This window comes from Pipistrellus hanaki (assembly GCF_964339955.1).
Source record: "Pipistrellus hanaki genome assembly, chromosome: 5".
NCBI lineage: Eukaryota > Metazoa > Chordata > Mammalia > Chiroptera > Vespertilionidae > Pipistrellus > Pipistrellus hanaki.
This window is the reverse complement of record NC_140507.1, coordinates 66,822,015-66,845,558: the sequence shown is the minus strand read 5'-3', so window position 1 is coordinate 66,845,558 and position 23,544 is coordinate 66,822,015. Positions and strand designations below refer to the sequence as shown.

The window sequence follows — 23,544 nt, the reverse complement described above, 5'->3', positions numbered from 1 at the left end:
TCTCAATAAAGCAAGTCACATAAATTTTTTGTTTCTCTATGCATTTAAAAGTTACATTTATCTCTACTGTAGTCTTTTAAATGTGTAATAGTATTCTTTAAAAAAAAAAAAGTGTCTACCTTAATTAAAAAATATTTTTTTCAAAAAAAATTAACCATCATTTGAGGCTTCAGTGAATTGTAATCTTTATGCTGGTAGAGGTCTTACCTTCATTTTGTAAAAAATGCAGTATTTGCAAAGTGCAATAAAGTGAAGTTTAACAAAGTTTGGGACTATTCTATATCTTATGTTCATTTTATAAATTACTATATAAGATAGTCAATGGCATTCAGTTATCAATGAAGTATGTGCATAGAGTTTGTCATGTAGTTGATAATTAATATTTGTTGAATGAATTGTGAACCATGTACATATATGTCTTTGATAGCACAAGTTTTTTAAGTACCAAAGACCTATCTTTTTTCTATATAGTCCTTAAATTATTAATCTACTAATTTTCCTTTTCTGAAATTGTGAGAAAGAAAAGTTTTTCTATGTCTTCTCAGAGGGCCAAACTTGCCTTCTTACTTTTCAAATAACAATGAAAGGAAGCATATGATTTTGTTACAGAGTAAAATAATCCTTTCTAATCTCAGGTATCTTATTACAAACTACTTGATGTGTGCAGTTATATCAGGATCTCAAGTTGAGAAAACCTGATGGTAGTAATGTGAAGTATATGAAGTGATTTTAGTTTATTCAATCAGTTGAAGGTTGCTAATCCTTGAGACTTGAGGCAGAAGACTTGAACAGAGGCAGAAGGCTGGTATAAGTTGTTGCAGAAGCTTAGCATGCCCTTTTTAAGAAGGGGATTCCCACTCAAACACTAGGTAGGTATAAGTATTGCCACCACATAGTTGGATGGCACTTTTCTTTGAGAATCTAATTTGTTTTATTGATGCTTCCAAAGTAGGGAACGATATATGTAATTTTTTATGGTTAGTGAGAAATTGATCATAGAATGGATTACTTAAAATCACGTGGTAAGTTAGTGACAGAACCAAGAATGGGCTTGAAGTCAGGATTCCCAAGCTGTCACTGATACACACACACACACACACACACACACATATATATATATATATATATATATATATATATATATATATATATATAATTGATGTTTTTACAGAGAGGGAGAAGGATAGACAGTTAGAAAAATCAATGAGAGAGAAACATCGATCTGCTGCCTCCTGCACACCCCCTAGTGGGGATGTGCCCGCAACCAAGGCACATGCCCTTGACTGGAATCGAACCTGGGACCCTTCAGTCTGCAGGACAACGCTCTATCCACTGAGCCAAACAAGTCAGGGCTGTTCTTTTATTTTAGACGAAGCTCATTTATCTAATAAAATATAGGAAATAAAAAATACAGAATAATGAGGTGCATATATTAAGGGTTTTGTTTCTTTTTAGCATAAATTTAAAAGATTTCCCCTTTCATGATAAATACAGAGGCTCCTGTTTTCTTATGAAACATGAATTGTAATAGTTACTTACCACCATTTGTCCAAGTTTTCAGCCATAATAATGAGATGATGCAGGTCTAGGTGCAGAACAGTATTATCTCCACCTTTGTTTAGTTTGAGCTGCTGCCTTAAACTGCTTAGAAACCTCCACACTCTTAGGAAAGTTGAAGATTTTGGTTATTTTGCAATGTTTCATTTCCCTTTTCTGATATATATTAGCTTGTACTTTTACCACCATAAAAATCCGCCCTTATATTTATTTATTTATTTATTTATTAATATATTTTATTGATTTTCCACAGAGAGGAAGGGAGAGGGATAGAGAGCCAGAAACGTCAATGAGAGAGAAACATCGACCAGCTGCCTCCTGCACACTCCCTGTCGGGGATGTGCCTGCGACCAATCCACATACCCCTGACTAGAATCGAACCCGGGACCTTTTAGTTCGCAGGCCGATGCTTCATCCACTGAGCCAAACCGGTTTTGGCACGCCCTTATATTTAATTACTAAAAATGTAAAAATTGACCTTAAGTTAAATAAATTAAATTCAGAATATACCACAGGTAATAAGATATATATTCAATATATATCAGAAGTCTTAAAATATTTGCTCATACCTTTTTCAGGCTACTCATTAGATTTCATACTACAAATGAGGTTGTTAGCCTAGTCATAAGTGAACATCAGGGAGCCTTACTTTCAAATTAAGAACTCAATTCAGCAAAAGGCAAAAAGCTAAGTGCATCAGCTACAGTGTAACAAAAATTGGCTATAACCTTAATATCCAACCATAGAATTAAGAAAATTGTAGATGATCACGTAATAGAATATTTAATAACCATTAATGCAATACTTCTAAAGATGGCATAGATACATGGGGAAATGTTTATAGCAAAAGTGGAAATAATAAATTACTTTTCCTTGCAGCTATACAAAGTATATATGTACATGGGAAGACAATTAACAGTAATAACCAAACATGAAACTTTTATGAGAAAGTGGTGAATTTCTTTTCTTTTTTTGTGCAAAATTTTCTTCACTGTCATTTCAGTATAAGACATGGAAGAAGGAGAGGAGGGAGATAGTTAATTTAGTTTTTGATGCTTCATCCCAATCTCTTTAGAATATTGAGGTCCCAGATACCTAAGTATCGTGGTATCATCACCACTTCCTTTCTGGATTGACAGTTTTATTTTTTAAATTTTTTTTTAATGTTTCTTCCTGTTTCTTGTTTCTCAAAGTACAGTTCAAGACTTGTTTCCCATTACAATTGTTGAAGATATACTTACAGTCAGCTAGCTGATAGTAAAAAGGTAGAATCAAGGTCAGAGAGATAAAGAAAAATAATTTTAAGTATGTTTCTAGGTTCGATGAGAAAAGCCTTTAATCAACTATTAAAGCAGAAAAGGTAAGTGCCTACTATGTGTGTTAAAGACTGCTTTTGTTTTTGTGAAGGTAGAGAAATTTTAGCTAAAAAAATTCTGTAAACATTCGTTATAACTTGAAGGGATTCTTGCCATGTGAAAGTTGGGACTCATACAGGAGTTTTACTTTTTTCCTCCCTTCAATATGCCTTATTAGACTGTAACCCTATGGGACAGTGCGGAATACATAAGACTTTGTACTCAGTAAATGTTTATTATTAGCAGACTTGATTGACCATGGTGGGAGTATCCCATTTGTACTCTGAATTTTCCTACCAGGGAAGGAGCATCCATATTGATTCATGGGACAGAAGGAACTGATTCCACACTTCAGGTGACCTCTCTGGCCCAGATCATCTTGGACCCAAGAAGCAGAACCATCCGTGGTTTTGAGGCCTTGATAGAAAGAGAGTGGCTGCAGGTGAGAAAAGCTATTTTGTGTGCAGAGGAACAGCGAATAATTGATTTGTGATCCTGGTTTGTGGGTGCAGATATAATGTATGACATTTTGATATTTAGGTCCATTTTCTTTGTGTCTTGTTTCCTGAACTAGACCAAAATAAAGTGACCTCTTTGGGTCAGAGGCCTTGCCCAGTTCATCTGTTTATCCTTAGTACACAACACTGCTATTGCATAAGGCTGTGTATGAAAACTGAAATGAATGCCTCATAAACTAGGCAGAAATCATCCAAGGCACAGGTTAATTTGTGAATGTATATACATTGTGTAACTTAGTAAACAATTGTAACTAAAAATAAATGTTTAAATATATCTTGGGAATGGAAGTATCTCTGGAGAAAATAATTTCTGGCCCTTCTAGTTAAAATTTGGATTTATTATGTATTAATGCTTTGGATAGATAGAAGGTGTTAACTGCACTTTGTTTAGTACCTGAAAAGCTTTTGTTCCTTGACTATGCTCCAAATTACACAGACAAAAATTTATAAGTTTATTCATTATTTTATTTGGCATTCCAACAACAGTTTGGGTTCTTATGGTTAAGAATTTGGAAATTGTTTTAAACCAAGAAATCATAATATAAATAGAAGTCACCAAAATTATGTTTCATTTAATAGGAGTTTCATTGCACCTGTGTGAAATAATCTCAACAGAATGTAGAATCTCTCTAGGGTCCGACTATCTTTTCCTTTTCCCTTATCATTTCCCTCTTTTCTTGTAGGCTGGCCACCCGTTCCAACAGCGCTGTGCACAGTCAGCGTATTGTAATAGTAAGCAGAAGTGGGAGTCACCTGTATTTCTTCTCTTCTTGGATTGTGTGTGGCAGATACTTCGTCAGTTCCCTTGTTCTTTTGAATTCAATGAGAATTTCCTCATCATGCTCTTTGAGCATGCTTATGCCTCGCAATTTGGAACATTTCTGGGCAACAATGAAAGTGAAAGGTGGGTACACTGCTCACATGGAGGCCATTCCATTTTATGTTGTTTTGGCCACTCCCTAAAAGATTTGTTTCTGCATTCATCTATATATATATAAAAAGCCAGTGACTAGAATGCCATAATGATCAGAACAACCGACTACTATGTGCCCACTGCAGTCAGTGAACCGGCCTAATCTGGGGGTGGAACCAGTTGGCCGACCCCCCATGCGGCCCTTCCTCCCAGTCGGCCCCACCTTCGATAGGCCCCTACCATCCCAATTGGCCCACAGCCCCTCCCCCCAGCCAACCCCACCCTGATTGCCCCCCTTACCCCAATAGGGGGTAGAACCAGCTGACCAACCTCCTGCAGCCCCTCCCCCCCTGGCTGTCCCCACTTCCACCCCATCAGGGCCAGGGCCAGCTGGCCAACCATCCATGGCCACTCCCCCATGCTGCTGGCCCCCAGTCGGCCCCTCCTATCCCATTCGTAGCCGAAACCATTGGCCTACTGCCCACAGCCCCTCCCTATGGCTGGCCTGGCCCCCAGTTGGCCCCCTCACCCCAATCGGTGTTGGGGCCCATTTGCCAATTGCCTGCAGTGCCTCCCCCCAGCCAGCCCGGGCCTGATTGGGGTGGGCTAGCTGGCCAACCTCCCGCTGTTTCCTCCTTCCGACAGGCCCGGCCCTGATCTGTTGGCTGGGGCTAGGCGGGCCAGACCCCACCAGTGCACGGATTTGTGCACTGGGCCTCTAGTGTTATTTATAAAATTGTAGAGATTACAGTTAGTATGAATTATGTGAAGTGTATACAGTATATACTTATTGTGAGTCTGTCCTACGACTTTGTTTCATTAGTTAAAATCAGTCCATATACTGATTAAAAAGCTTTGAATAAATTGGGTAACTATTTTAAATTATAATTTCTTTACATAGAATTATAGTATTTTACATCAGCAAGAAGCCATATAACTGCACCCTCAATCCAGTTTTATAGATATAGGAGGGTAATGTGCAGATTTGTTAAATGACTTGTCCAGGGACTGGCCAGCTGGTCAGCAAAAGTCAGGCTAGAGCATAGGTCTTCCTACTCCTGCTGTAGCCTTTCTCTGTTAAAGCAATGGATATAACTTTAACTCGGCATTTAAATAATATGTTTGACTATGGATTCTTCCTTGGTTTTTTACCTATTAATATCTCTAGATCTACATTTAATATAGGGGTCATAAATAAATTTTATCTCACATTCTGATTCCCATTTCATAGAGGAGGATTCTTAAGCTACGTGGTGTGGGCTCGGCCTGAAAAAGTTCAGTGATTAGCTAGTCGTGGGTTTGGTGGCAGGGGGCTGGTGGGAGCAGTGGTGCAATGGTTCCTTATCCTCATCATGCCTGATTCCTGGGAACATGTCCTAGCAATTAAATACTAGTACTACCCTGTTTCCCCAAAAATAAGACAGTGTCTTATATTAATTTTTTCTTCCAAAGTTGCTCTAGGTCTTATTTTCAGGGGATGTCTTATCTTTCCATGCGCTAGGTCTTATTTTCGGAGGATGTCTTATTTTCAGGGAAACACGGTACATGAGGTCTGTGATTATGTGGATTATTTTTTATTACTAGCATAATTGTTAAAGTGTGCCCATTTGTTTTTCATCCCTAATAAGTTATTCCACAAAGTAGAGCATAACAGAATTTCAGGAATATTGTGAAGACTGCTCATTGTAAATGAAGAGATCAGATCTATATTTATATCAAGATACATATTTATTTTTAATCCATTTAGATGTTTTGAGTTAAAATACAATCCCAGAAACAATGTTGTGTATGACATGACCAGATTCTAGTTTTCCTTCTTCTGGTTTTATTGTTATTGAGAATTACAGTGCTGAATTTTCTGAAAGATATTTTTATTTTATAGCATTTTATTCCACTACTAAAAATCTTACATTCCACCTTCTAACATACAGAAATTTTCCTATTAGGAGGAGCATTTGATAGTTGTTATAAATTAACTGCTCTAATGGCAATTTTTTTTTTTCTTGATCAGATGTAAGTTGAAACTACAGCAGAAAACGATGTCTCTGTGGTCTTGGGTCAATCAGCCCAGTGAACTGAGTAAATTCACCAATCCTCTCTTTGAGGCCAACAACCTTGTCATCTGGCCTTCGGTGGCTCCACAGAGTCTTCAGCTCTGGGAGGGTAAGCTGTGCATCCTTTGCAAACTTTTTATCATTAGTCAAGGATGAGCTTTTAGCTGCCTGTGAGGACATGCTGTTGATATTTGAAGATGGTAAGGTGGACCTCACTCTCAGACCTGTGTGTATCTTTTCCTCAATATTTTTTTAAGAACCTTCATCCTGTGTTCCATAACAGTTGCACCTTTTTAAAATCCCTCCAACAGTGCACAAAGGTTTCCATTTTTTCACATCTTTGCCAAGAGTTGTTACTTTCTTGTTGGGTTCCACACCCCACAGCATCACCCCCTCTCCCCAGTAGAATCCATCCTAATAGAAATGAGGGAAAGTACATTACTTTTTGTATAAGAAAAGTTGGTAGATAGTTGGGACAGGAATAAATTGTAAGCTCCTAGGAGATGGTTTCTGTTTCCTTTATTGAGCAGTCATTAGGGTAGGCTCTTCCATTAAATGTTACTGAAGGGGGAATGAGCTAGCCCTTCTAGTTAGGGTTTATACTGTATACAGATGCCATCCATCAATGTATTGCTCATGTGGAACAATAATCCATGCTTAATTTTCAAATCTATTCTAAAGGAGGTGTTTCACCTGCATTCATTTTTCAGACTCCTGAAGCTTATCTTCTTAAATACCAAAGCCTGTTTAAAAAAAAAAAAAAAAAAAGTAGTCAAAATTTATCTAAAATATATTAGCCATTCATTAAAGAAAGACTGAAATATACCATTTAACTTATTTTTAATCATTTTTTAAAGGTATATCTTTATTCACCTTTGTAATAAAACAGCATCAGGCATATACACAAGCATGGCAGCTGTTTGGTAAATTGAACTGAATTTCCATAAATGTCAATTATTCTACCATGTTCTGATATGCTCTCAAGGACAATTCATGTGTGGACAGCTGTTTGCCCTCTATATGTGTCAAAGGATCTCAGATTGCTTGACTCTCTCGGCTGGAGATCAAGTCTGTTTCTGTCACTTCTCTGGAAGTCCGCTTTCACATCTTGGTGGTTCTTAGCACATCTTTTAATAGCTGCCTTCTTCTTCCTCAATCTGTGCTTCTAATCTTATCTGTCAAGGTGTCAACAGAATTGTGGGGAAATGGCCTCAGAATGTCTCGGGGTTCTCTAAGCCTGAGCGTTAGGGGATTTGAGGCTGCTCAGAACTTCTCTTTGCTTACTCTCTGGATTGCTGTAGGTGGTCACAGGTACAGGATAAGTGATCTCTCAAATGGGAGATTTCAACTCTACTTCTTGTTTAGGACTTCTGGGACAATTTACCTAAAGCCACTGTCATGCTTAATAACTGAAATGAGAGACTAGCTTACTTGGGAGAAAAGCTAAATTTGGGAGTTGGATGACCTAAACTAGTTTTTACCAATCTTATTGAGAATTTAGGAATTAAGTGATAGAATGAAATCTTTGCTGTTATGTGTATGAATTCCTATCACTCTATTAAGAACAGAGTTTTCATTTGTGTTTAGTGTCTCCTCAGCTTAGAACTGGAAGAAATTCTGTATTTCATAAAATCTTCTCATGGTAGGTATATGGAGTGTATAATAAGACTGCTCTTCAGCCTTAAAATCTCTCTCTGCTGTTTATATTTACATTATAGTTAACCATTAAGTAATTCCTGTATTGAAGAACAGGATTTTAAAAATAGGCTCATATATATGGAAAAGTCAACACAGGTCAGTCAATCTTTAAGCCTAGTTTCTACCTTTCTGATATAGAGAAACATTTGGACATATATAGAAAGACTTTTGCCTAGCCAGTATGGCTCAGTGGTTGAGCATCAACCCATGAACCAGATCACAGTTCAGTCTCTGATCAGGGCACATGCCCGGGTTGTGGGCTTGATCCCCAGTAGGGGGCATGCAGGAGGCAGTCAATCAATGATTCTCTCATCATTGATGCTTGTATCCCTCTTTCCCTCTCCCTTCCTGAAATCAATAAAAACTTTTTGTTTTGTTTTTTTAAGACACTTTAGGGCCCATGGCAGTTTGAAGTTTGGTTTATGGAATGTATTTTAATGAATGATAAAACATTTGTAAACCTGCCAGCCACTGACATGTTGCCAACTTGGAAAGTTTTTGTTCCTTCTTACTTGGATATCTTTAAGCCATTAATTTGTGATGATATAGTTAACATGGGTCTATGCAGAGGAAAGAAAATGTCTCCTTTTAGTCCACAATAAAACCATAATTTTTATTTGGGGAAAGAAGTAATTACTTGCATAATTGAAAGACTGCCTATTTAGGGAGGGAGGGAGGGAGGGAAAAAAGGAGGAAGGGAGGGAGATATTTATGAAGTTTAGGCTTTTAAAAAAGTTTCTGTGGTTCTGCTTTTACTATAACTTACATTTCCAGCAAAAGTGATTTCACACATGTAGAAGGTCTCACAGGTCTAAATAAAGTTCTGTAATTGTGAGGAGAGCGATTTCTGTTATGAAACTGTAAAGTTTATGCCATTGTAAATTATCAGCTTGTTTTCCTGAATATATTAGAGAACTTTGATGTATTTCATAAGTTTATGTGTGTGGGAGGATTGAGCATGTACATAGAAATAGTAATTTCTTGAATAGTCTGTTCAGTTGTGTTCTTTCAGTAGCTTGAGATTCCTGTGTATTTTAGAATATAATAAAACATAGATGTGAACTGTGAAAAAATTAATACATGGAATTATATATTATCCACACCGTTAATAGTGTTAATCGTTTATGTATCTTTCTCCCTTCTGTTTTCCTTTCCTGGACTCAATAGGTATTTTCCTGCGTTGGAACAGATCCTCCAAGTATTTGGATGAAGCATATGAAGAAATGGTTAACATCATTGAATATAATAAGGAATTACAAGCAAAAGTAAATCTCCTTAGGAGGCAGTTGGCAGAACTGGAGACTAAGGATGGGATGCAGGAGAGTCCCTGAAAGATATACCCACACCTCTGTAAGAAACTTCCCACACCCGTGTCCCACCTCTCCTTTTGATCTGCAGCTCACTTTTACATAGTAGCCTTGAACTTAGGCTTTAGATGTGAGAACCCTCTAATCTAATGGATTTCTCAATACTTTATGAATGCAGTTTACTATAATTACACATGTTTTATGTAGCCTCTTAAGCCTCTTTACTTTGGGAGCAGGAAGGAGGTGCTAGTTATTTTATGTGAACCAGGTGACCTATGTAATACCATTAGTGTTATGCACTATTTCATCATAAGCTTTCTGTGTCCACTTTCCAAACAATGCTTCAGATTAGTCAAGGTTATGACTAATCTCTTTAGGGGATATGTTAGTTTAAAAAAAAAAAAAAAAAAAGATCAAACACTTAAACTCTTTGAAAATATAAATATTTTTCAAAACTGAAATGGTGGATAAACCAAGAATGTTGTGTTTAACCTGCCATTTCCAATTCCTTTGCCATTCTCTTTAAAATAGTGTTGGACTAACAAAGATGAGTTCAGTCTCACTCTGGTTTGTCAGGAGAGGAAATTCTGGATATTTATTCAAGGTAAATTATTTTTACAAGGGCAACAGGTATAGCCCTCTGCTATTTACCTTAAGACATAAATTTAACAGTAGACAGTGAAAGTATGTGCAATATAGAAATAAAGTAGGAATTTGTTACTGATATGGTATTGTTACTGTTGAATTGGTTTTTCAGGTTTTTATCATATGTATTAAATATGTATCAGATGCTGGATGTAACATTCAACCATCATTTTATAATATCAATAGATGTTAATTTGCTATAATTAAGCTACAAATATGGTTTCTTTAAACCAGGGTTATACTGCCCTTGTCTGACATTCTCATTGCACTGGTTTATGTATATATGTGTATGTTTTATTTTGTTCTGTTTTATTTTTAAGTATTCTAAGTGTTTACGAATACTAAAATTACAACTTTCATGGTGGTTTGAGCCTTTTGAAAATGTATCTGGGCTCTGCTGACTTGTCCATTATGTGTTAGGCAAATGTAATTTAAGTGGAGGTGAAAGTTTATGAACATGATGCAGCTATGTTTTAAACTTCAGATTGAAACGTTTCAATGTTATAGGAAAAGTGATGACTATTTATCCTGTGTTAGTTCATGCCTGAAACTCTAAAAGTTTGCAATTCAGTGCATTTCTGTTTTGTGGAATTGCTCATTTTAACAAATACTGTCAATTCCAATTATTCTTTAAAAAGATTGTTGAAAAATATCATTAATATTATTTCTATCCCATCTATAATAACCATTTTAGTGTAAAACATACCAAACCTGAACCCTGCTCCAGAGCTATGTATGAGCTAAAAGTACAGTTTTTAAAAATTGACTCTATCAAAATCTCTGGCCACAATCAGAAGCTTTAGAAAGCGGCAAATTCTTTGTATCTCCAGTTGCCCAAGTTTTGTATTTTTTTCTGTCTCCTCAGGCTTGCAGCAAAATGCTGGACAACAATTCATAGTCAGAACTCTCTTTTGGTAAATGTGCCTGCCTTCTCCTATCAGCTCTGTTTTGTTCTCAACTTATTTTCTTGGCTATAGTTGTGAATCTTGGGCATTAAAGCCCTCACCAAAAAGCTAAGGCAAGGAACAAAAGAAGTGTGCTATCCTGTTACGTATACCTCTGTGTTGTGTGAAATGTCTATATTTTTTAAAAGAGGAAACACCCTAGCTTTTTTATGGTCCCTCAAAATTGCTTGCTGCTTTATTCAGGCAGCTGACTTTTTTGTTTTCTCCTAATTTTGTCTCAAGACTAAATAGGAAGAAGGTGCCTCTTTCTTCTCAGTTATTGGGAAACCTCAACATTTCTTTTTTTTTTTTTTAGTAATTTTTTAAAAGTGCCCCCCCACTAGTGATATTGATTGACCATGGGGCTTCTATGGGTTTTAACTTTTAGATGAAGTTTTTATTAGGTTTGGTCATGGAGAAATTATATGCCATTAATGTATACCCACCTTCCTGATGCACATTTTATGTGTGAGCAAGAGTACAATAGCATAGTGTTTCTATTTCTTTTATTGAAATAGCACTCTTAAGCTGTTTGGAAAAGTTTGCATTTTAGTATTAATTTATAATTAGAAACCAGAGGCCCAGTGCACGGATTAGTGAACAGGTGGGGTCCCTTGGCTGCACTATGGGGATCAGGCCAAAACTGGCTCTCCAACATTCTCCAAAAGATCCTAGATTGCGAGAGGATGGTTCTCAGGTGACACGCCCCAGAATCGGGCTCTCTCCTCTCTGGTTTCAGGTGTGTCACCCAAGAACCACAGCTGCCAAGTCACCTCAGCTCAGCAGCTCCTGTGTTGAGCATCTGTCCCCTGGTAGGCATTGTGGTCATAGCTATCGGTCAGACAGTCGAACATTTGAATGGTCACTTAGGCTTTTAAATATGTAAGTTGTCCAAATCACAGTTCTGATTATAGCTTGTAAAAACAAACTTTGGTGTAAAAGAGTGCACTTTCAAAGGAGTCATCTAATTATGTGAATATTAAAGTTTTCCCAAACTCAAGAATTCTGTCAAAAACAAGTACATTAAAAATATAGCAAAGAGCATTGTTAGTAATACTATTAAGTTACCCATCCGTTGGATAAGAACAATACCATATTATGGATATACTCTTGAGAAGATACTTGTTAAACACTAAGTTTGGACAATTGTCTTTGACAAATGTGGTTTTAAAATCTTTAATGAAGAGAATGATGGCAGAAATAGTGAGCAAGCAAATTGGCCCTTACTAGTCAATAAAATTCAAATGAGATATGAGATAAGTGAATTCTTATATATTAGGCATCTTCCGTATTCATTTGCTCGTTTACATTTTGGGATGCTAAAAGTACTCCCCACAAAGATCTCAAAAATACAAAGGATTGCTATCATTCCTATCAGCATACAAAGGTCTTTATGTTTAAATTAATGATTTTTTTTTAAATCAGAAAAACATGGTTGATAATATAAAAATGCTGAAACTTTCCTTGGTTAGATTTTTTGGCAGTTAATTGTTTGGTCAGAATATTTTATTTTGATTTTATTTAATGGTAAGAAAACAAGCAGAACTTAAAATCTAAGAGGTTTAAACAACTTATAAATGTGTTTAATTTCTAAGAAAAATTTAAGCCTTTAAAGCAAGATTTTAAAGTGATTTTTAGGAAAATTTTAGAAGACAATAAACTGATTTCAGATCCCATTGGGAAATTTAAAAAAACTTTTCTTTGAACTCTGAAAGCTGATTTAAGAGATGATGTGTCATTGCTTTTCATTTTCAAGGATGAAATTTGGTGAGATATGGCCTTTGATTCAGTTAGTATTTATATGAAATTAGAAATCATTATCATGGAAAAGATTTGACCAGTGATTGCCTCCCAAAGTAAAAACTAGGGACATTTTGCTATATTTTAAAAATCTGCTTAAAGATATAAGTCTTATAGTTAATCTGGTTTCAGGATTAGCTATTTTAATTGTCAGTATTAGCTAGGTTATCAGGTTCACTTATTGTAAGATCTTAACCTGAGACAAAAGTTTTGGTAATTTATCCATATCCAGATTTAATGAATGAAAAGTGTATGAGGGTGTTATGAGCACTCTTTATCAGAAAGTTATTTCTTGGACCAAAATGAACAGTTTTTTAATAGTTGATCCTCTGTTCTGGCAGCTATGAGATTTACAAGAATGAAGTTGTTCAGTACATCTGATCCGGGTTTATGTTATACCTCAACGCAATATAAATGAGTTCTTTATTATTCCTTAGCATGTCAGGTCTTCCCTCCCTCCCAGAGCTGATATCCTAAGTTATTACCAAATAGTGTTTTTATGTTAATTCACCATCGTAACAAAAAAAATTTAAAAGACTGATTTCACCATTATTATTTTCTCTCAAATGATATAAAATGCTAATTTTCTGACAATATCAGTTTTCTAAATTTTGTTTTACTGAATAAAACTGCTTTTACCTTCTCTTGGTCTTTATAATAGAGTGTCCACAGCATATTCTTCCTTTAAACCAACAGCCCAGAAGAGACCTCTGAAACTCTATGATCTGGACTTCTTATCTAAATTCCCTCTACAAAACCCAAGGTCTTATTTTTAAATGACACTGTGGAACTCTAGCTTGTGCTTAACTCAGTGAAACATTGTGGGGCTCACTTAGACACTACTTTGTCCTGAAAAAGAATTCCTGATGAGAGCTTACTGTCTTTAGTCATCCTGGTTGATCATCTGTGAGTATACAGATTAACTACATTTATGGTTTGTAATAAAAACAAGTTGTACAGCACTGCCTGTGTCTGTCTCTCTGCCCAAAACATTTGTTTCACTTTTACAATGGACATATCTTCGGAGAGGTGGATGATTCTTCACAAACTCAACGTTCTGTTGTTTAGAATCCTTATAGCTCTGTCACCACCTACACTAAAAATGTTGTATTTGCACAACTTAGTGATTAAAAAAGAATATGTATTTCTTCAATAGCGGGTATTTGAATGTACTGTTGATATATTTGAATGTGACTCTTGGAATTAACTGCACTATATTCGTGTCTCATACAATAGAATTGCACTCTATGGCAAATGTGTCTATAACGTATGCTTTGCTAAACCTCAGAATGCTGTAATGTACAGGTTTCTGTATTATGAACCTGTCTGTATAGTCATTGGGAAAAATACTGAACTTTCATAAGTCTGTGTAACACTTTAATATTATTTATAATGTTCCCTAAGTGATAAGTTCACTATGTCCTACAACTGGAATCATTTATCTTGAGTTAGCTGGTTTGTCAAGCGTGGTTTACTCAACCCAGAAACAGTCTTGTCGAACATGGTACTGTTATCTTAGTGTGTAAGATCTGTGTGTGGTGTTCTGCCCCAGAGGACTGTTGCACAGATGCTACTGTTTAAATTTCTGTAGACTTGGGAATAAAATTTGAATACAATCAAAAACTGGTAAATTAAGTCTATAGACTTACTTTAATTTTTTCAGATATTTGTGACGGTTGTGGTAGTTTTCAATTAAAATTGCTATTTAAAAAAAAACTCAGACCCACCAAAAAAGTTGCAAAGCAGCACAGTGGTCTCCCATATACTGTTCATCTAATTTTAATAACTGTTAACATTTTGTCACCTTTGAGTTAATGTGTGTATGGGTATATGTGTGTGTTTGTGTGTTATTTTGCTGAAACATTTGAGGGCAAGCTGCAGACTTGATGACTCTTCCACCTAAGAACTTCACAGGTATTAGGAATATGTATTTACATACTGTTTACTTGGTATGTATTTTTATAAAAAAAATAATGGAGGGAAAAGGAAAGCTACTCAGGGTATTTTGTCAACTATAATATAAAATGTAGGATGACGAAATTAGAAAGTAACTAATTGGCAATCATCACAGTAATAATTGACCTAGGCAGTCACCATCAGTGGATGTTAAAACTAGTTTAATAAAGCTTATGAGGAAAAGCATCTAGTCTCGAAGTATTTGTCCATAAAGTAGTTATTAATTACAAAGGGGAAAGAATAACTTTACAATGAAAGAACCTTGTAGATACCACCTTGTCCAAGCACAATTAGCACCACTAGTAATGGGACAAATCAGTATCTTGTGCCTTCTGATATGATTCACTGAGAACACAGCATCACTTTTGTGGCATTTTTGCAAAGACAAAATAATAAATAAAAAGCACAGTCTGAATCTAATTATGAAGACATTATCAGTCAAACTTAAATTGAAGGACATTTTATAAAACACCTGGTCAGTATTCTTTAGAGAACTTATGAAGTTTATAGAAAGAAAACCTTTTTATAAATTTGAAATTATTTCAAACATTTTTTTTTAAAAGCACAAAGTGAATAGAAAACAACAGGTGGCCTTATACAAAGCTATAAAATTAAGATGAGAAATTTCAGCTGATAAAAATTACCCCCTAATAAGTAAATGAAACTAAAAAAAAAAAAAAAAAAAAAAAAAAGGCAAACTGTAACACATTCAAAAATAATATTTGCCTTTTAATAAAATTACAACCTGCCTGTGGACCAAAGGATCCGGGTTCGAATCCAGTCAAAGGCAGGTACCTCGGTTGCAGGTTCCTCCCTGGCCCAAGCCCTGGTCAGGGTGCGCAGAAGGCAACCAACTGATGTGTTTCTCCACATAAATATTTCTCTTTCCTCTCTTCTCCAATCCCTCTAAATAAATAAATAAATAAATAAATAAATAAATAAATGGAAAAATATCCTCAGGTAAGGATTAAAAACAAAAAACACAACTTCCAGACATGATATGAAAAAACACCTCAAATGAGAAATTACAAAACTCAGAACAGAAACAGGCTCAAAACAAAATAGGAAGGTACTTGGGAAATGAACTCAGAAAAGAATTTGAAGAGTACAGGAAAAAGCAAAGTCATATTAAAGATGAATTCTAAAGAACTCAAGGAAAGCTAGATTCAACTGAAAAATTATTAAACAAAAACATGAAAGGCCAACAGTGAAAATAATAAGCACAAAGGTCAGAGAGAAAGTGGTCAACACAGAGGACACACAAATAGCCAATTTCTCTATGTAAAATCCTAGTATGCAAATAGGGCAAACGGTGGAACGACCAGTTGCTATGATGTGTGCTGTCCACCAGCAGATGGGAGAGAAACATGGCAAGGCATCAGCAGAAGGTGGTAGAATGCAGAACAGGACAGGCATTAGCTGTGGCGGGATGGGGAAGCAGGTGAGCAGGGGCATCAGTCACTGTCATCGGGGAGAGCCTGGTGGTTACTGAAAATTCTTTGCTCCCGCACACACCGCAGTCCCACCTGGTGCTCACATTTGCTGCCAGCTCCAGCCCCACTCACACCTGCTGCTGGTGCTGGCCCTGATCGCCCCTCAGGGCTTCTCCACCTCCCTCTGTTTCTGAGGGGTGATGAAGCTGGCAGCTGCCTCTCACACCTGCTGCTGGAACCAGCCTCGCTTGCACCAGCAGCCAGTGCCAAGCCCACTGCCCTCACCCGGTGCCGGTTCTGATCACTCTCCCCCATCAGCAGGTACAAGTGGCTGTCAACCCGGCCCCGATGGCCCCTGAGGACTTCTCCACCTCCCCCAGCTGTCAGCAGGTGCAAGTGGGGCCACTGCTATTAGTGCGTGGGAGCGGAACTGCCAGCAGATGGAACCGGGGCCCGGCTAGGGCACGGAGGATGGGCCAAGACCTGCTCCTGTGCCCACTGCAGCCTTTCAAGGTTCACCCACAATTCCTTTCAAGGTTCACAAATTCATGCATTGAGCCCTTAGTATATGAATAATTGGAATCTCTGAAGAAGAAAAGCAAAATATGAAACAGCTAACAGTTAAACATATAATCCGAGAAAAGTTTCCAGAAATAAAATGTCTGAGTGGAGTTGGATACAGGTTAGTCAATTTCAAGAATATCTTAGGCTTTAAATATGAAGAAAAAAAGTCCCAAAGGATCCTCTAGGCCAGGGGTCTTCAAACTACGGCCCTCGGGCCACATGCAGCCCCCAGGGGAGTCTGATCCTGCCCGCCAGGTTTTTTGGGCAGTGAGCGCAGCCAAGGTGTTACAGTAGGGATTAGTAGTTCATATAGTCCGGCCCTCCAGCTCTCTGAGGGACCGTGATCTGGCCCCCACTTTAAAAAGTTTGAGGACCCCTGCTCTGGGCCAGTGGTCAGCAAACTGCAGCTCACGAGCCACATGCTGCTCTTTGTCCCTTTGAGTGTGGCTTGGCATTAGAACCACTTCTTCAAAATAGACTTGCCCAGGCCAAAAACCGACTTCTGCACCTGGGTCACAAAGTTTCAATCACACTGTACATGTGCGTCCACACGTCATATTTTGTGGAAGAGCCACACTCAAGGGGCCAAAGAGCCGCATGTGGTTCGAGAGCCACAGTTTGCCGACCACAGCTCTAGGCAAAAAGGGTCACTTAAAGTGAGGTTGTGCCTGGCCAGAGTGGCTCAATTGTCTAGCGTCATCCAGTGCACTAAAAGGTTGCCAGGTTGCCAGTTGGATTCCTGGTCAGGGCACATACCTGGGTTGCAGGGCAGGTCAGATCCCTGTTTGCGATGCATGGGGGAAGGCCACCACTCTCACCCTCACCCTCGCCCTCGCTCTCTTGTTTTCTGGCTCTCTCAGCCCCTCTCTCTTCCTTTCTAAGCATGTCCTCAGGTGAAGACAAAATAAAAAGTGAGGTTGCTATTAGAATTCTCAACAACAAGATATAAAAATAAAAAAATAAAAGAGAACAGTATTTTTGAAAAATACAAAGAAACATTGTTAGCCAAGGATTTTATATTCAGCCAATCTGTAATTAAGAATCAAGGCTGTCAGGCCCGGAGCAGCCAGGTCGGAAGCAACCAGGCCCGGAGCAGCAGCATCCAGGCCCGGAGCGGCAGCAGCCGGGCCGGAGCAACAGAGGCCAGGCCCAGAGCAACAGAGACCAGGCCCGGAGCAACAGCTGCCAGGCCCGAAGCAGCCAGAACAGCTCGCTCCTCGCCTGCCCATGCCCCAGGGCTGCTTCTCAGACATGGCTGGAAACTTTGGGGGGAACTTGAGGGTCTGCTGAATCAAGTGATGAAGGCTTAGATCTGGATGTGTTGAGTTGTTGTAGCGCTGGGGTGTTGATCTGTGAGTGCCTTATGTGGAGTCTGGATGAGGTTGGTTGATCTATTTGGATGTGTTTTTTGTTTGAAGTGTATCCTTGGGAATATGGAGGTATTATTGATTTGAAAAAATGTGAAGTAATTGATTTGCTACCTGAAAAATTTAAAGTTCTGAAAGTTCAAGGTCTCTTGCCAAAAAGAGGTTTTAAAGCTAACACCTTAATTTTAATGGAGAAAGGGGAGGACAGGCCATTCCCACCCAGAACAGGTAATCCAATTCCAGCCAGCAGCTATCTTTAAACAATGTGTCCATTTACATTTGAATGGCTACGATGTTTGATAGCCCAAGGGCAAGTTTACATGTAAACAAGTATGCTTCTCAGTTCCTCCCAGGTCAAAAAAAAAAAACACAAACGTTTAAAATTATTAGATTTTAAAATTTATTCTTAAAAATATAAAAGTTTATTAATTAAAAAAAAGGAAATTAAAAAACTTGATGAACAATATTAACTGTTGATTATAATAGAATCAGAGATACGGGAGGGGAGTGGACTGACAATTCTCGGGGAAAAGGGGAGTGGTGGATGCGGGAAGAGACTGAACATAAACTGTGCACCTATGGATGAGGACAATGGGGGGTGGGGAAAGGGCAGAGGGTGGGGTGGGAACCTGGTGGAGGGGGGGAAAAATGAGGAACTTTTGTAATAATATTAACAATAAAGATTGATTTAAAAAAAATCAATAAAATATATTTTAAAAATAAATAAGTAAATAAATAAAAGAATCAAGGCTGTGGCCGAAACCGGTTTGGCTCAGTGGTAGAGCTTCGGTCTGCGGACTGAAAGATCCCCGGTTTGATTCCGGTCAAGGGCATGTACCTTGGTTGTGGACACATCCCCGGTAGGGGTGTGCAAGAGGCAGCTGGTCTATGTTTCTCTCTCATCGACATTTCTAGCTCTCTCTCTCTCTTCCTTCCTCTCTGTAAGAAACATCAATCAATATATATATATATATATATATATATATATATATGTGTGTGTGTGTGTGTGTGTGTGTGTGTGTGTAAAAAAGAATCAAGGCTGTGGAAAAGGTTTTAAGCATACAAGAACTGGGTAATGCTAGTCAAGAGTGCTTCCTGAGACATCTGAAAGGATGAGTTTCATCCAATTAGGAGATGACTGGAAAAACTATATATAGCTCAGGGCCTAAAATATATTGTAACTGCAGATCTAAGATTAAGACAAAGTAGAGACAAGGGTGAAAGAACATTATGTAGAAATTATGTATTTTGACAAAGTAGAAACAGTGCATTTTTTAATAAGACAAAAGAGGGAGAAAATAGAATAAGCTATTGACTGTCATTTAATAAAAGTCAAAGATATTTAAATAAAACAAATTGTAGAACATTGACAGGACAAAGGTGCCTGTAGCGACTTTCAAAAACAGTATTATAAAGTTATCTCCAGAAAAAATTCAAATCATTTTATACCCAAGAAAATAACTCCAAAGGAATAGCATAAAGAAGTATAGTAAATATAATAAACACACATGGTAAATCTAACAAAACAATGTGAGCATTAAAACCAGACATCAGAAATATAAATGTTGATGGGCTTGATTGATTTATTTAAAGAAAAGATCTTCAAATTGGCTTATAAAGCAAAACCCAACTCTATGCTGTATATGAAAATTAAAACAAAGTGACTCAGAAAAGTTAAAAAAAAATAAAAAAGAATGATGTACCAGTACCAGTCAGAGTTCAATATATTACAAAGCTTCAATAATCAAAACAGTGTGGTACCCACATAAACACGGACAAAAAAACCCACAATTGAACAGATTAGAGAGCCCAGAAATAAACCCCCCTGTATGTGTTGATGGCCTGGGGTGGGAGGTGAAGGGGTAGAGGGGGTTAATTGAGGGAGAAGGCAACAATAATGATTTAGTTAAATAATAAATTTTAAAAACCCACAAAACTCTCTGGTTGTACCTGTCTTTATATATGAATGTATGTCTACCTGCAGAGGATATTATTAGAATTGGTTTGTAAAGAGCTCTGTTTAATTGGCATAAAGGATTTATTTATTTAATTTGTAATCAAACATTTTTGTTTAATTTTTTCAAATGAACTAATTATACCTTTGACAAATTACAATGATAATTTCTGATTGCAGCAAAAGAAGTTTTTTTGTGAGAATCACTATAAAGTTATAATGTTGATACATTTCTTTTAATGTGAAAAGGCATAAAATTTCCTTTATAGACAACTTGTCATTTATCCATCATGTAATGTCAAATGCACCTATAATTCTTTAAAATGATTCTTTTGAGGAAAAAGAGCCAGATAAAATGTATCATTAAGGAAAAACATGCATACTAAACTACTGAGAACAAAGGCCATTATTTTTTAATTCCCCAATTCCTGATGGAGTTCTCAGAATATAGTTTCTCAGTTGATGAGCAGCAAATTGATTTACTGGTTAAATTAGCAACTATGGAGTTATGTATGTTAGTTATACTGAGAAGAGTATAAAATAAATGGATAATTCATAAGAAACTGGCTTCTAGATTTTAATTTTAGTGACCTTGAAATAACATAATTTAGTACCTAATGTTTAAACACCCATTATAACTGCTAACTTGTGAAGTCAGCATTATTTATATCTGATCATCTACACAAAACTCATTAATTTTTCTTTTGAAAAAGGCAGTAAAAAAATCTCAAAGAATAAGGGAGAGACTACTAATTAAAGGTCATGTTTACTAATCTAGCACCATAATTCCAGTCTTAGGACCTCCCAAGCTGCTAGGAGGAAGGGAAGAGGTGAGGATGTTGGGAAAGTAAGCACAGTTCTTAACTTGTGGCCCCATTTGTGCTCAAAGCAAAGGCTGAGACTGGACAGAAGACAGAAGCTTTGGTTCAGGTGTAAAGGAGGCCCTGGAGAAGAGCAGAGTCAGGATTTCCTGGAGCCAGTGCTGGAGCTGGCCTCGTGAACTAGGGGGTTTCTTCTTCGCATCCATGTCCTTTTTAATTTCTTCAAGTTTTTTAGCCAGGTTTGGCATGTCATAATTTTGAGCCAGATACATTGCAACCAGGTTGCCAAAAATAAATCCATCCAGGAACTGGAGCATGATGTCAGCGAAGATGGCTCGAAGGGTGGTGGCGATTGGCTTAAAGGATTTAAGTGATTATATTAAAAAATTCTCAAATAATAGGAGCTAATCCAAATGCTTTCAGGATGATTCCGGCTAAGAGAATAGTTTATATTAAAGCTGGTTTGAGTATTGGTTGATTAAATAGGTGTGGATTTAGAATTATAAGGATTAAGTATAACACTATTATTCTACCTGGATTTTTTAGTCAAAGAAGCTCATGTTAATCTCTGTTGCAAAATTTGTGAACAAGAAAAATAACTTGATGTGATAAAATGTTCATAAATAACCTAAATATAATTATTGAAAACAAGTAAATTACATAGATGTAAATAGAATAAGAGTGGGGTTTTTTTTTTAGATAAAACTTATTAGCAATAATTATGTGATATGTGTACTTAAATATAGCTCCCCCAAAATAAAATATAATTTTTAAAAAACACAAAAAAATAGTTTCTCAAAAAATCTTGGTAACTTAAAATCTTAAGAGTTTTGCCATGTTAAGTAGTGAGTCAAGTTAAATCTGTTGAATATATAGATAATTGAATATATACAAATAAGATAAAATATGGTTAATGTAAGAAACAGTCAAACCTGTAAGGAATTTTTGTGAGTTTATTTGGGCCAAACTGGCAACAATTGCCAGTAGCAGAATCTCAACAGATTGAGATAATGCTCTGGAGCACATATGTCAAACACAAAGCCCAAGGGCCAAATCCAGCCCGCCAGGCCTTGCAATGTGGCCCACACCGCGCTGTCATCACTGCACTCCGATGTCAGTTTATGACATTGTCAGTTTATGACTGTTCAGTAAACCATTCGGCCCGCGATTTAGGCTGGATTTTGGCCCCTTCTCTGATTGAGTTCGACACCCCTAATCTGGAGGATGGGAGTTTTTCACCTTGTTTTATACATGTAATCAAAGAGGACACCGTAAGTGGGTTACCTGAAATTCGTTGGTGATAGATTAGGGAGGTGGGTGAAAGCAAAGTGGGGAGGGAACCTCTAGGATTGTATAAAAAGTATTATGTTAGACACAAGCTCCTTTTACAAGGGTGGGCACCGGATAGTTAGCAGTCCACAATTAACAGGATAACAGTTCCAATGTGGGAATTTGTGGTCTTTGCCCTGATGCAAAGGTGGTTCCCTGAGGGGTCTGGAAAAGGGAAGTTATCCTGACATTCCCAAGGTATGTTTATCATAGATGCAAAGCAATAGACTCAGGCAAGGTCAAAGTTGATCTTTGTCTGAGAAGATGCCCGCCTAGGGCATGACTACCCCCCCCCCACAGACTGCTTTTTAATTTAAAAAATTTTAATTTCAGACCACCCTTTGTGGTTACTTTAGGTCTCTGAATTTGCAAGGCTGCCACGCAGGCCTTCCCTCAGCTTGTCAGGTTAGCATGAGACCCCTTTTCATCCACAATACTGAGACATTAATTGTCAAATAAGACTGTTTATCTAATTTTGATTTCTAATTGCAGAGAAACTAAAAAATAAATTTGGATTTATTTTGATTCCGGTCAAGGGCATGTACCTTGGTTGCGGGCACATCCCCAGTGGGGAGTGTGCAAGAGGCAGCTGGTCGGTGTTTCTCTCTCATTGACGTTTCTAACTCTCTGTCCCTCTCAATTCCTCTCTGTGTAAAATCAATAAAATATATTAAAAAAAATTATTTCCTATCCTATGTCATCAGGTCTTTGACTGTTTAGGTAAACCAAGTCTTAATATTAAAAGAGCTAAATTTCGAGGCACTGTGTTTTTGTTTTTCCCTGCTTCTGTGCCCTCTGCCACAACCATGCTTCGTCAGATCCTCAACCAGGCCAAGAAGCACCCTAGCTTGATGCCCCTTTTTGTATTTATTGGAGATGGGGGTACTGGAGCAGGGCTGTATGTGACACGGCTGGCATTGTTCAATCCAGATGTCTGTTGGGACAGAAAGAACAACCCAGAACCCTGGAACAATCTGGGTCCCAGTGAGCAATACAAGTTCTACTCAGTGTTTTCTCATAATTAGATTTGTTGAAGGCAGACAGACAAGAACAGAGCCAATATGATGGGCCAGGTACAAAAGGTCATGAGTGCCCTGGAGCCCACCTCTTCCTGTTCCACCCTGGGTTCCAACCCTTTCCTGTTCCTCCCCTCAAAAGGATCCCCATCCCTTCATGTGTTGCTGCTCTCCATCTCCGTCTGCGGAGTCAACCCGGTTGGGTCCTTTCTCCCTTCCCCTCTCCTTTAATTCTGATTCCTCTACCTCTGCAATGAGTCCCCACTGGTTACTGGGGAATAAACCTTCCTTTAATATGTAAAAACAAAAAACA

At 37.5% G+C, this 23,544-nt stretch overlaps 2 protein-coding genes across 2 annotated transcripts in view; one reads left to right on the top strand and one right to left on the bottom strand.

Annotated features, from left to right (window-relative positions):
* Positions 1–14,422, top strand: part of MTMR9 (myotubularin related protein 9) — a 36,759-nt gene extending 22,337 nt beyond the window's left edge. The window contains exons 7-11 of the mRNA XM_084883296.1: positions 3,213–3,354; positions 4,114–4,334; positions 6,355–6,506; positions 9,263–9,445; positions 13,488–14,422. Of these exons, the coding sequence (XP_084739422.1) occupies positions 3,213–3,354; positions 4,114–4,334; positions 6,355–6,506; positions 9,263–9,426 (679 nt within the window). The 3' untranslated portion in view covers positions 9,427–9,445; positions 13,488–14,422. The remainder of the gene's footprint in view (positions 1–3,212; positions 3,355–4,113; positions 4,335–6,354; positions 6,507–9,262; positions 9,446–13,487) is intronic.
* A 6,031-nt stretch (positions 14,423–20,453) lies between these two features.
* On the bottom strand, positions 20,454–21,227 carry LOC311622308 (short transmembrane mitochondrial protein 1-like). The gene has a single exon (XM_084883277.1). It carries the CDS (start codon positions 21,201–21,203, stop codon positions 20,949–20,951), a length of 255 nt encoding a protein of 84 aa, XP_084739403.1. The 5' UTR covers positions 21,204–21,227; the 3' UTR covers positions 20,454–20,948.
* Positions 21,228–23,544: the final 2,317 nt, after the last annotated feature.

Excerpts from the sequence above, each read along its gene's own strand:
- LOC311622308 (XM_084883277.1), bottom strand. The coding sequence starts at position 21,203 with ATGCTCCAGTTCCTGGATGGATTTATTTTTGGCAACCTGGTTGCAATG.